Source organism: Hemicordylus capensis, chromosome 2, assembly GCF_027244095.1.
Source record: "Hemicordylus capensis ecotype Gifberg chromosome 2, rHemCap1.1.pri, whole genome shotgun sequence".
Classification (NCBI taxonomy): domain Eukaryota; kingdom Metazoa; phylum Chordata; class Lepidosauria; order Squamata; family Cordylidae; genus Hemicordylus; species Hemicordylus capensis.
In genome coordinates, this window is record NC_069658.1 from 169,909,797 (window position 1) to 169,924,355 (window position 14,559).

The 14,559-nt window shown below is 43.5% G+C and overlaps 1 protein-coding gene across 4 annotated transcripts in view; it reads left to right on the forward strand.

Annotated features, from left to right (window-relative positions):
- STXBP5L (syntaxin binding protein 5L) overlaps window positions 1–14,559 on the forward strand; it is a 182,396-nt gene that overhangs the window by 158,408 nt on the left and 9,429 nt on the right. For all 4 annotated transcript variants that reach the window (XM_053302765.1, XM_053302766.1, XM_053302768.1 and 1 more), the window contains 3 exons: window positions 6,509–6,869; window positions 12,407–12,572; window positions 14,442–14,553. In XM_053302765.1, the coding sequence (XP_053158740.1) occupies window positions 6,509–6,869; window positions 12,407–12,572; window positions 14,442–14,553 (639 nt within the window). The remainder of the gene's footprint in view (window positions 1–6,508; window positions 6,870–12,406; window positions 12,573–14,441; window positions 14,554–14,559) is intronic.

The window sequence follows — 14,559 nt, forward strand, 5'->3', positions numbered from 1 at the left end:
CATTTGCTGGTCCTAGATTTCCTGACAATCAGTTTCATGGGATGACCCCTCTAGTGTTATTTGAGAGGGATAAGAATTTCCCTCTATCCACTTTCTCCACACTATGCATGATTTTATAGACCTCTATCATTTCCCCCCTCAGTCGTCTTTTTTCTAAACTAAAAAACCCCAGGTGTTGTAGCCTTGCCTCATAAGAAAGGTGCCCTAGGCCCCTGATCATCTTGGTTGTCCTCTTCTGCACCTTTTCCAGTACTACAATGTCCTTTTTTAGATGTGATGACCAGAATTGTACACAGTACTCCAGGTGTGGCTGCACCATAGTTTTGTATAAGAGCATTATAATATTAGCAGTTATATTTTCAATCCCCTTCCTAATGATCCCTAGCATGGAATTGGCCTTTTTCACAGCTATTGCACATTGAGTCGACACTTTCAACGAGTTGTCGACCATGACCCCAAGATCCCTCTCCTGGTCAGTCACCGACAGCTCAGATCCCATCAGTGTATACTTGAAGATGGGGTTTTTCGTCCCAATGTGCACCACTTTACACTTGCCAACACTGAACCACATTTGCCACTTTGTCGCCCACTCACCCAGTTTGGAGAGATCATTTTGGAGCTCCTCACAATCCGTTTTGGATTTCACTACCCGAAAGAGTTTGGTATCATCTGCAAATCTGACCACTTAGCTGCTTACCCCTGCTTCTAGATCATTTATGAATAAATTTAAAAGCACCGGCTCCAGTACAGATCCCTGGGGGACCCCACTTCTTACTTCCCTCCATTGTGAAAATTCTTCATTTATACCTACCCTCTGTTTCCTGTCTTTCGACCAGTTAGCAATCCACACATGTACTTGTCCCCTTAGCCCATGACTGCTAAGTTTCTTCAGGAGTCTTTGATGAGGAACTTTGTCAAAAGCTTTTTGGAAGTCCAGGTATATGATGTCAACCACCTTGGGATTGTTTTTAATGAAAGGCAGTATAAAAATCTAACAATTAAATAAACAAACAAACAAATAAATAAATTGGATCACCTTGATCCACACACTTGTTGACATCTCAAAGGTTCTATCTACAGCCATTGTGAAGCTATTTTGGAAAGTGACTCCTCCTACAGGCCACTCAGGGGCGTATCTAGGGTAGGGCAGGCAGGTCACGTGCCCTGGGCGCCACTTGAAGGGGGGCGCAAATGCTTAATTTTTTTTTAAAATGGCCACCAAAAACAAAATGGCCACTGCACATGCTCAAATGGCCTCTGTGAGGCCCTAGGACATGCCAGGCCTCGCAGAGGCCATTTGAGCATGTGTGGTGGCCATTTTGTTTTCAGTGGCCATTTAAAAAAACCCAGTTATTTTTAAAAATGGCCACTGCACATGCTCAAATGGTCTCTGCGAGGCCCTAGACGCCAACAGTGGGAGGGGAAACCTTTGCAGACCCCCCCCCCCCACAGCCTATAGGAAGCGCCCCAAAGGGGCTACAGGTAAAAAAAAAAATTATTATAATATAAGTCACTGTACACATATTCAGTTTGGCACTATGTACAGAGAATCAGGGCTTGTGAATACTGAGCTGAAGCTTATGAGCTAGGATTGTATTCATTTGCTCTTACTTTGCTTATGATAAGTGAGTTAAATGTGGTGTCTTAAAAATATGGTTATTAATGGTGAGTTTGTCTTTGAATCAGTGTTAAATCCTTATTATTAAGGCCCACTGGGAGTTTCTTGCTCTCTTTCTCTCATTTTAACTGTCTTTCTGAAATACTAGAATAAATTCCAAGCAGTGACACAGTTTACTCTGCATATCCTTTAATTATTTTCAGAGCATCTGGGAAAAGTCAAATTCTCCATTTATTTTTAAAACTTATGTAATAGTGATGCTAGTAGATGCATAGTAGAGAATTAGACAGGCACTTCTGTTTAGTTTTCCAAGTACACCTCCACATAGTATTTGGGTATTTCATGAGCGCCAGCATACTGAAATTTGTAGTTTTCCAGCATTTTTTGGTCTGGATACGTCCACTGCTAAATAGTTTTTGAAATTTTAAAAGATTAATGAGCTTGACTTATATTTTTCAGCTGATATTATAGTAAAGTTATCTGAAAGATGGGTGTCAGATGTTTGGACAGGGGGCGCAATTTCAGTGCTTGCCCTAGGTGCTATTTTCTCTAGATATGCCTCTGAGGCCACTGCATACATGTGTGTGCCTTCTGGTGGATTTGAAAACTTCCACATGCATACATCATCAACCTGAAATATGCCGCTGATAGCTGGAAGTGAAATATTTTTACAGTTAGTTCCCACACAATATGGAATTCATTGTTGCAAGATGTCTGTTCATTAAATTTCTATGCTGCTTTTCATACAACTTTCTCAAAGTGGCTAACAGTATGTTTTGATGGAGCATTTCCAGATGCTGATTTATTGTGTCTTTTAAGTGGTCATGAAAAGAGAAGGGAAGGGAAAGACTGGCAGGTGATGTACCAAAAATATTGAAAGAAAGGTGCTTTTCTAGCTTCAGCACTGAAGATTGCAAAGAGGGACAAGAAGTTTCTTTGAAAGCAGATCCAGGTGTCTAGAGCCTGCTCAAGAGCCCATCAGTAGCTAAGATAGGCTTTTAAAAAGACACAATAAATCAACACCTGAAAATGACCTTGAGCTCTAGCATTAAAACAATGTGATGAATTATGGAGGATTGGTAATACTGCAAATTCTTTATGACAACTTGATCTAGAGTTTAACCAATCAATCAATATATTTACTGTATCTTGGTCCTTAACCAGCATAAGATTAAAACATTTTACCTTATTAACAGCCATAGCACTTAGTCTGTGCTTAAAACTATAAGGATAAAAGGTGGAGACATAATTAAAATTGAAATTTAGTTAAAATTACTATAATATGAATACTAAAAAGTATTAAGGTAAGGTTGCTATAAAACCTAGATCTATGAAAAGCTATAAAGAATTAAAATTAAGTTAAAATTAAGTCTAGAGGGAGTAGAGTTTAACAAGAGGTAACTATTTTAATGGCAACAGTTTGGCATCCATAGTGGTGAACTTACCTCCAAGAATGACCAACTGATAGCTCATTTGAAAGCTATGTAACCTAGGTATTCATGCTAGTAGGAGTGTCTCATAAGCTTAGCTGCTACGTGGAGCAGGGGCAGTAGGAAACCAGCCAGTTGAGAGCAGCATTTGAGTCTTTCATGTATTGCTTTTGGCATTGACAGTACTGCTCCCCAAGTGAGTTAGTACAGGAAAGCAAGCTCAGTATTGCCCATACCAAAATAGTGGCAGACCTCTTGCTCACCACTTAAAACTGACAGGCATTACACAGGCACAGGAGTAAAACAACATTCCGTCATGTTATTTTACCGGACACCACCCTCCCCACCCACTGCCGCTCAACCTTCTGCGGCATCTCAAAGCTTTCTGCTTCCACTGTTCATTCCAGAAGGGGCGTTGTTACACTCAGAATCACCTGCTGAACAACTGTCAATTTATTATTGAATCCGTGGGGAAGTGGCAAAGTTAAGAGGAGTAAAAGTTGAAATACAGACATGAAATCTCATGACCACAGTTGGGTCTCTCTCCTCCCCACCCCTTTATAATGGGAATCTTTAGCCTTGACTAGGGAAGCACAGACTGTCTCAATTACTTCAGGAAAGATCTCTTCAGATAGCCTGTGTTCCATAGGATGTGCTAGTACCTTTCATGGGTTAGTCAAAATAAAAATGTTTGGAACTTCTACAAATTAAGAACAAAGAGGGGCCCATCCAGTTGGAGCATGCTCATATCAGTCAGAATGCTCGTGAGGGGGAAGAGAGTGAGTAGGCAGAGAAGGGTGGGGCAAGTACATGGTTTCTGCCCTGGTTACCCAGGAAACAGCTGTAAAAGAGACTTTTATTTCTGCTCCTTCCCAAAGAAATAGAAATGTCTTGAAAGGAAAACTATTACAGTTGAATGACATAACTCCTGTCTCTGAGGCAAATAGGAAAACAGGCATCACTGTTTGGTACATTTTAACTCAGAACTGGTAGGCCTCAGTGTTCCTGTATGGCTTTAAACACCTTCCAACTAAGGGGGAAGAGCTGCTGAGTTGGTTGTAAGGGCTAGAGGGGTCAAGACATTTAACGTTTGATGGGCAGAAACTTAACAGATGCAACTTGGGCTAGCCCAGGAGGATGCAAGCAGTACCTGCTGATATTCTGCCTGTAGTTCAACTGCTTGATAGCCAGAAATGAAGTGAGCCAGTTTGCATGTCCATAAGAAGCAGAATGGCCTCTTTCCTTGATGAACAGAATTTGGAGGGGGCAATGTTAATTATTAAACATAGGCCCCCCTCTGACCTTTTAATACCACCATGGCACTGTCCATTTTAAAAAGCAAGGAAATTCAATTAAAGGAAAAAACCTTTGGTTCACAAGATAACTATGGGTGTGGCAACTCCAACTGAACTCCCCAAAGTGAGGAAATTCAATGGTCCATGATTTTCACGCCATGGCGGTATGAGACCTGATGTCCAGTGTCTGAGATATTGTATTGGTTTACAAAATCATAACCATGGAAACATAATTTGGCTAGGTCCTCCATGCTCCAATCCACTACCTGCGTAGGTAGCAGCAGTCACCATAAGGTCAGAGGCACACTTTTCCAAATTCTTCTTTGTTGGAAATTCTCCCTTTCTCATTATAGCAGAGTGCACAGAGGCACAACACAGCGGAAATTTAGTTAGGCATGCGTGTATGCTGAGAGTAAAGTAACTTGGAGCCAATTCATAGTTTCAAATCAATATAAAAGGCATTTATTAAGGAACTCTGTTCTAGATAGGAAAGTGAGGAGTTAGGATCTCTGATCTATTTCTCTAGCTGGATGCAGATGGATTCTGCATCTTCTCCGCACATATGGTGCAGGGAGAGAGGCTTGCCATGTTGCAAGGTAGAAGGGCAGGTAGGGAAGAGAGAGAGAGAAAGGAAGTTAGTCCCTGAGATTAGCAATCTACATATCAAAGGGATAGTATCAGAGCAGTGGAGAAGTGATGACCAATGTCTTGACCCTCTAGCCCTCTGACTTACTAGTCTGTCCTCCACTGTCTGAGACAAGAGACAGTGCAAAGTCCTATAACTTCCAACATTCTTAAACATTGCTCTCACATGAATCTGCTGACTTTTCTTTTGCTATTAGCCTATGCAAGCAGTGCACTTGTTACTAGTCATAACTCACTATACCATTTTGGGGGTGCTTTAGTGTATCTCCCAAACTTAGCCTTTCAGCCATTTTCTTCCTTTCGCCTGTTCGGAAGAGAAACACCGGCTGCATTTCAGACAAAAAGTCACTCTGGCCAGGCATCTCACTAAGTGCCTGCCAGGTCATCTGCAAAAGCAAGGGACTGAAGGAAGGGAGTGCTTCTGGATCCAAGCCTCTCCCTGGTGTCCCAGGTTGAGGTGGTGGCCAGAGGTGTTTTCTATCAGCTGCATCCATTTCTTGAGATAAATGACCTCAAAACCATAGTACATATCCTGGCAGCCTCCAGACTTGACTGCAGTAGGTACAATAAAATAGTAGAAGAGGTGCTCCATGTGAGGCTGCCTTTGTACGTAGTCCGGAAACTGCGGCAGCCAGATTGGTTTCCGGGTCATATCGCATTAATATAGGACTGTATTACTCCTATATTAAAAGAACTACATTGGCTATCAATATGTTTCTGGGCAAAATACAAGGTGCTAGTTATAACCTATAAAGCCCTAAACAGCTTAGGCCCTGGGCATTTAAGAAACTGTTGTCTTCAGTATAAGTCCCACCACCCATTGAGATCATCTGGAGAGGTTCATCTGCAGTTGCCACCAGCTCATCTTTTTTTGCCACCCCAAGACTCTGGAATGTGCTCCCTGCTGTAATAAGAAGCTCCCCATCTCTGACAACTTCTAAGAAGTCTCTAAACACACATCTATTTACCCAAGCATTTTAACTAGACTTGTGGTTTTATATCATTTTAAGGTTTTTATGTCTGTTTTAATTTGTTTGACATTATTTTAAACCACCAAGAGATGGAAGTTTGGGGCAGTGTACAAATTAGATAGATAGACAGACAGACATCTCAGTCAGCACAAGAGAATTGCAAGAGAGACTTGTGTTTCCACTGCTTCCACTTTAGTTGGCTCCTGCACCACGTTAAGTAGCATGATGCTCCAGAAGCTGGTGGATAATGCTTTGATTTGGCAGTCATCAGCACTTTCCCCTGTGTACCAGCCTTCAACCAGCTCGGTGACATATGGCCCTCCAGAGAGAACAAGCTGATTGTTCCTGGATTTAGGCGTTATCCCAGTAGTTGTTATTTCTTATGCCTTATATTTGTCAGTGTCCTAAAATAGTAGAAGGGGGGGCACCTACTGTATATGTTTAACTCAGACAAACACATGGCAGCACAATTTAACTAATATGTGCTGGCACTGTGATGCAGTGGTGACCACTTTCAACTCATAAATCGTGTTGAATTATGTTTTATAGGAACAATTCTGACAGTGAAGGGAACAGTGTTGACTTTTGCTTGTTTGGACTGCATGGGGACCTTGATACACCCACCCTACGAAGCATGGAGAGATCCGAACAGTACTGATGATAATGAAAGAACAAGGAAAAGGAAATTTATCCTGCATTCTCCATCATCCTCCCAGGACATGGGAGATCACCAGTTTGCTGTTATATGTTCAGAGAAGCAAGCCAAAGTATTTTCACTGCCTTCCCAGATATGCCTTTATGTTCACAACATCACAGACACGTCCTTTCTGTTGCGAGCAGATGTCGTGACTCTGTGTAACAGCGTTTGCCTGGCATGCTTCTGTGCCAATGGGCATATAATGACACTAAGGTATTTGATAGCATTCTGAGCCAACAACAACAACTCCAAGAAAAGGGGAAGTGGCAGACTTAGTTAATTCCTACTCAAGGAAGTTTTAGAGGTTGTGATGGGTAGTTGCTTATCAAGAAATCCCTAAGGGAGGATCCCAGCTAAAACGTTATTCTTACACCATGTTCAACATGCATCAATACAAGTGACGCTCACTTTACAAAAAAAGTCCGTTCCCCCCCCCACACACACACTTTAAAATTTGTTTGTTTATTTTTCAAGTTTACAACCCATTGTATAGTCCAGCCAGGACCATCAAGGTGTTTTCACATTAACACTCTAAAGAGAGTTTTTAAAAAAGAGTTAAAGACTAGAACATATTGTTTTCATCTTGTTTTTACTTCCATTATTGTTGAAAAGCACTTCTGCTACTGGGTGTGCTTTTGACTGCCTCCTAAAAATTTTGCATCTTCTTCCTCACCCACCCCCCACCCCCGTTCCCTCTGTAAGCATGAAGATAAGCAAAGATTAGTTAGATATTAACAAGGAGCAGAATACAAGTGAGGCAAATCAATTAGGTATGTGCAAATTGATTTGGGTACAAATTGATTTGTACTGGAATCTAGCTGATTCAGGTCATTTGGAGACAATTGTCGTCCACTGGCTAGATTCGGGTACAAATCGAATCACGCCTGATTCAATTTGAATTTATTCAAGATTCGGATCCCTCCTATTAATTCCCCCAGATTCCCAGCTTTCATTTTTTAAAATAGGTAAGATCTAGCCCTTGAAGAAGTGGAGTTATGGAGCAAAATGTATGGTCACTATTTTTCAAATGTTTGGATTCTTTGGTGTATAATAACTTTCCTTTAGTGAATCCCTATGAGGATTCATTACAAACCTTCATTTCTTCTATTCATTTTGACTGTCTTTTTGAGTGTGCCAACTGTCAGCTGCCATGTGCCAACTATACCCCACTCCCACCCGCAAGGCATTGGGGTACTACTCAGTTTATGTTCTAGGGGTCCCCCCCAAAAAAAATGTTTAGGCTCTTTAGTGTCTAATAACCTTTCCTCATAATGAATCCCTATGAGGGTTCATTACACACCAAAGAGTCTAAACACTTCAAAAATTCCTAAAATATAAACTGAGTACCCAGTGGCTTGTGGGTTGTGGGGTAGTTGGAACATGGGATGCCACTAATTCCCCTCCCCCACCTGCAAAGCAGTGGGGTCAAAATGAACAGAATAATTGAAGGTGTGTGATGAAGACACCAAAGAATCTAAACACCTCAAAAATGCCTAAAAAATAAATTGAGGACCCCAGTGTGTGTAGTGGGAGGGAGGTGTAGTTGACACATGGCAGTTGACAGTTGGCACTGTCCAATGATTGTCAAAATGAACAGAAGAAACGAAGGTGTGCAATGAATCCTCATAGGGACTCATTATGAGGAAAAGTTATTAGACACCAAAGAATCTAAGCAGTTCAGTATTCCTAAAAATAAAAATGAGTACCCCACTGCCTTGCAGGTGGGGTGTGTGTATGTGTATTTGGCACATGGCAGTTGGCACTGTCCATTGACAGTCAAAATGAACAGAAGAAATGAAGGTGTGCAATGAATCCTCATAGGGATTCATTATGAGGAAAAGTTATTATACACTAAAGAATCCAAACACTTGAAAAATGACTACACGTTTTGCTCCATAACTACACTTCTACATGGGGCTAGAGCTTAGCTCTTTCTTTCTTTTTAATAAAAGCTGGGGATCCGTGTTAGGGTTAGGATATGGCAACTTCGAATCCCCATTGTTTCATATGGCAGAAATGTTAAAAAACAGTAAAAACTAAAAAATAAATAAATAAAAAATCAACCAAGTGTCCTACTGCCCTGAAATTTGGGTGGTAGGTGACACCCATGGGGACCTACCCACCACCCACATTTGGTGCCCCTAGGACCTTGTTAAGCGGTCAGAATTGGTCTGAATCCAAATTGAATCAAAGCAAATACAAATCTGGGGTGATTCGGAGGGGGTAGATTTGGATACAAAACAAATCAGGGGTGATTTGTTCTGGGCACAAATCAAATTAAAAAAATCAATTTGTGCACATCCCTAAAATCAATGTGCCATCCAAAAACCACCTTTGAGTGGGTGCCACTCCTTAAAAGGCACAACTCCTTATAGTTGCCAGTGTCACTTCTAAAGATGGAGGCAACTGGAGCAGGGTCATATCTTGTTGACCTCCATGCATGGAAATATATGAATGGGAGATCCTGGAAAACATCAGATTAATGATCTGAGCCAAAAAAAAAATACCCTCATAAAGTCAATGGAGCTTCTTCAGAGTTAATATACTTTGAGGCTGTTCTTACAATCAGCCTAAACCAGGCTAGGAAAGCCAAACCCGGTCTTTACTGATCGTCAGAACTACCAAGAGCCACACGGCTTTCAGCAGCAGCACGGTGGCAAACCCCGCAAAGAGGCCAGCCTCTTAAATGAGGTTGAGAGTGCATGTTCTCTCTTAACCCCCTTTTTAAAATCATCTGCCAGCCCCGGCTGCTTGCAGCTGGGCTTGGGAGACTGCAAGGCTCCTGGCCAGCGTTGGGGGGATCCCCATAATGCCTCACACACTAGCGTGGGGCATTATGGGAGTTCTGGGGGGAGGAGAGACACTCCCAGCTTCCCGACCCTCCACACTGCCTGAGGAGGCAGCTGCACATGTGAACTCCACACTCAGACTCTTCGAGAGGATCGTCTGCGGAGGAGGTAAGCTTTTGAAGGCTTCCTCCCCTCACCCTTTCTAAGTCCCTTCTCCAATCGTGAGAAAGGGCTCATTATGTTGCAACTACCAGTTAACAACTCGGTCACTGGAAGTGTCTAAGAACTCTCCAGAAGCAGCCTCACATAGGTTTGTTACAGTACTCCATAGATGCATGTTACAACTTATGTGGCAGTGACCAAGCTATCAGTTGGGCCAAGATGTCACCTTGATTGCATCCACATGTGAATCTTCTTTTAATCTAAACCTAGACCCTTTTGTTTACTCTGTCTTGAAAGTGGAAAGCAGCAGGCAAGCCGAAAAACAGAATCTGGACTAAAGAAGAATGATTGGCAGGGGGAAGGATAACTAGGATATCTGGCATTGATGGAGTCCAGCCTTTCCTGATTATTCATATTAGCAGTCTTGGAAAAATCATGGTGCATGTAGACATCAAAATTACCTTATCATTGTAGACAGGCCTACTCTCCATTTCAACCATAACTCTTCACCTTTCAGGACACCCTGATTGACTCAGGCCCCCTTTGGACATAATTCTAAACCGGAAGCAAACTCACCTCAAGTCTTGCCCCCCACAGCTGTCTGAATGATTGCTTCCCGGACCCAACCGCAGTTCCAGTTTTCACCCCAAACCTAGGAATGAACCCTTGGTTTGTAGTGAGTTCTGCTCACCCAACCAAGGGTAGATTCCTTCCTCCGTTATGTCCAGATTGGTATTCTTCGCCAAAGGTAAGAGAAGCTCCTCCCATGAGCTTCCCTCCCATTGGCTGGCGCAGGCTGTCCTCCCAGGGTTAGCGAAAGCCCATGCAGCCAGTCCTGTCCCCTTTGTTGGCTCCCAGACTTGAGAATGTAATCATCTGGGAGTGCATAGGTGGGGTGTGGGGGGGGGGGGGGAATGGAGGACCACTTTGTTATGTCTGAAGGCAGACTTATTTAGCAGGCTCTTGGAACAATATAGAAGATGTCTCCAAAGTGATGTGTTCAGTTTTTTAGAATAAAGAAACATAGGAAGTTGACATATACTGAGTCAGACCCTTGGTCCATCTAGCTCAGTATTGTCTACACAGACTGGCAGCGGCTTCTCCAAGGTTGCAGTCAGGAGCCTCTCTCAGCACTATCTTGGAGAAGCCAGGGAGGGAACTTAGGACCTTCTGTTCTTCCCAGAGTGGCTCCATCCCCTGAGGGTAATATCTTGCAGTCTTCACGCTTCCAGTCTCCCATTCATATGCAACCAGGGCACTCCCTGCTTAGCTAAGGGGACAAGTCATGCTTGCTACCACAAGACCAGCTCTCCTCTCCTTCCAGGGTGGGAAAGATCATTATTAGGGGAGTCAGGATTTTGCTCTACATTAAATTTGCACAGAGGTAAGGTAATTAATGTTGTTAGACCCTGCACCCCCCCCTGCACACATGGTCTCAACCAGGCCCAGTCTCTGGTCAGAAAGGAAGCTAAGGGGTTGGCCTGGCTCCTGGGACACTGGAGGTGCTAGACACAGAATTAAATAACCTCAGGTGATGAAAAACATTTTTTCTAGTTTTTATGGTTGAAAATATAAGCTTAAAAGTGTTTGGGCAATACCTAGTGAAATCCTGGGAGCTTGTGGGGGTGACTAAGGCTGAGTAGAGTTTTCTGAGATGGGATGGAACTTCAGTGAACCCGCATAGATACTTCACTTCTGTGAGGCATGGTACTTGACTCCCCCATGTCTCACAGAAGTGAATATCTATTCATTTTTACATAATTGATATAGGAGACAGAATTCAGCCTTTGGGAGACCTCATTCAGAATTTTGGATCATTAAGAAGAGGACTGAAAAGAAAACTGCTAATATTATAATGCCCTTATACAAAACTATGGTGCAGCCACATCGGGAATAGTGCGTACAGTTCTGGTCACCACATCTAAAGAAGGACATTGTAGAACTGGAAAAGGTGCAGAAGAGGGCAACCAAGATGATCAGGGGCCTAGAGCACCTTTCTTATGAGGCATGACTACAACACCTGAGGCTATTTAGTTTAGAAAAAAGACGACTGTGGGGAGACATGATAGAGGTCTGTAAAACCATGCATAGTGTGGGGAAAGTGGAGAGAGAGAAATTCTTCTCCCTCTCACATAACACTAGAACCAGGGGTCATCCCATGAAATTGATTGCCAGGAAATTTAGGACCAACAAACAGAAGTACTTTTTCACACAACACATAATCAACGTCGAATTCTCTGCCATGAAGATTGTTGACAGCCAACAAACTGGATGGTTTTAAGAGGGGTTTGGATAACTTCATGGAGAAGAGGTCTATCAATGGCTACTAGTTGGAGGGCTATAGGCTACCTCTAGCCTGAAGGTCAGGATGCCTCTGAGTACCAGTTGCAGGGGAGTAACAGCAGGAGAGAGGGCATGCCCTCAACTCCTGCCTGTAGGCTTCCAATGGCATCTGGTGGGCCACTGTGTGAAACAGGATGCTGGACTAGATGGGCCTTGGGCCTGATCCAGCAGGGCTGTTCTTACGTTCTTATGAAATTATCAAAATCATATAAAATGTTGGTCATTTTCTTGGGAGTGCTATAGCAGTTTAATGGAACAAGCAGATGCTTGATGGCTTGACAACGCAATGTTATCCATGCTTACTCAGAAGTAAGTCCTGCTGAGTACAGTGGGACTCACTCCCAAAGTGTGCACAGGATTGTAGCTTTAGTCTTTTTAATTGCATTTAGCTTTTTGAGGGTGAAGCTGACAAATGGGCTACAAAATTTCCCCGTACCAACATATGTTTCTCTTCAGTTTACCCAGCCTCCGCCCATTGCTAGATGTTAACTATTTGCCTGTAACAGACATGAGGATTGCCCGGACCTTTTGTTTTACCAATGAAGGACAAGCGTTGTACCTTGGTTCTCCCACAGAAGTCCAGCGATTGAACTACAGCCAAGAGATGTGTGACAATCTACAGGTGAGTCTTGCATTATTGACAGACATAATATTTGTTACTGCTGGAGATGGGCAAAATCATGGAGTTAGGCTCTGGACATACAATAGCTCAGCAAAAAAAAAGGGGGGGGGAGGGATTTTGCATCTGAAATACAGTGCAAACCATCTCAGATTCTGAGAGGATGGACCATACCCAGTGTTGTGCACGCTCAGGGCAGGTATACAGAATTAAGCTTGTTTTCTCAACATCATAAGAAAATTTAAATTTTCCTTTTTATAAAGTAACTGTCTCATTTATTGGAATACATCAGGAAAGTAATCAGTCAGAATCCTGTCTCCTTTGACTTACTGCATAAATAGACTTTTCTCTTCCTACTAATCGTTGACTAAGAGCGTGATTTTGCTAGAGCAGTCAGTGGCAGTCCTTCCATATGAAGTTGAGGCAGTTGCTTCAAGCGGTAGATTACTGGGGTGTTGTTGGAGTTGCAAGATGCCCCCCCATCAATCTGCTGCCACCCACCATTGGAGCAGCTCTTTGCTGGCACTGCCACCTCCTCTCTTCCTCCTCCTTTTCGCTGTTGCCTGTCTAAACACATCACACCTGTTGGCATCTTCTGCCTCCTTCTTTGTGCACTGGTGGGCAGACTATGAAAAGGGAGATAAAGCTGAAGAGGAAATGAGAAGGCAATAGATCATCTTCAGTAACTTCTACTGACCTTTCCTTATTTTATCTTTCACTTCCTTTTCATAGTCAGTACAACAGCACTTGAAGGTGGAGAGTGTGTGCAGCGCTGCAGCAGATATCACCATAGCAAAAGAACAAGGGGAAGATGAGCATTTGTGCCTGCATGCACATGCCAAACTTGGTTTATTTTAAAACTGAGGGCAGTTGCAGACTGACTTGTGGGAGGTGGAGGAGGAGGAGTGGGGCTCAGGTAAGAGTGGGGAGGTGAGTTTTGGGAGACCCCCAAAGAGCTTCAGCTCGGTCCTGGGCATGATGGGATAAAAACCTCATGGTGATTAAGTGTGTATGTGTGTGTGTGTGGCAGCTGAAGGCTGTGGGAGAAGGAGGATATAGAGGAGAAGAGACTCCAGGAGGAGAGAGAGACAAAGAAAAACAAAGATGGAAGAGGAAGGAAGGAAGAGGGGAAGAGAAAGAAAGGAAAAGAAACAGAAAAGAAAAGAAAGAAAGAGGGAAGAGAGAGGGGAGAGCGAGCTGTAGCTGGGGCTAAGGGGAGCAATCAAGTACTAGCGCACAGATGCTCTGTGCGAGTCAAGCTAGTATGATCTATATTTGCTTCAAGGGCGTAGGGACAATGGAGCAAGGAAGAATTAGCATCCCTAGGCTGCCGGGTCTGGAGGTCTGCCAAAGCACCCCTTTGCCCCTCCCCCTGGACACTCCCACACACAGCTAATCAATGAAGTGCTCATAGGCTGGAGGCATGAGGCGCACCCTTCTCCTGCCCAGCTAGTGCTTCATTCCAGCGCTGGCCTGACCATGCTCCCTGTATCAACATCAGATGCAACATCAATTCTCACGAGGCAGAGAAAGAAACTCGCAGCCAGTCAGCGCTAGAACAAAGCTCTGACTGGGGAAGGATCAAGAGAATGGCTGAGCAACTCCTCAAGGTCAGATGCAGGGGGCGTGGCCAGTATTGGGAGCAGGCCGCTCTGCCCCACACCCAATTCTCACCAGTCAGCCCTTTGTTCAAGCACTGCTGGGAGCTCCTTCCTTTGCCTCATGAGAATTGATGTTACATCTCACCAATTTGAAATGGGGTGAGGGCCACCAGCGGGAGCTTGTCCACCAGCAAGCTTCCTACACCCCAGTCTGCTTTCTATTATGTTGTTTTGCTTTAAAGTAGTTTTGTTTTGCTTTATCTTTGGCTAGGACATGCTTGGGGAATTGTTCACCCCTGTGGAAACTCCGGAAGCCCAGTACAGAGGCTTTCTAAAGGGGCTGTTTGGTGGAACTGGTGGAACACTCGACAGAGAAGAGCTCTGTAAGT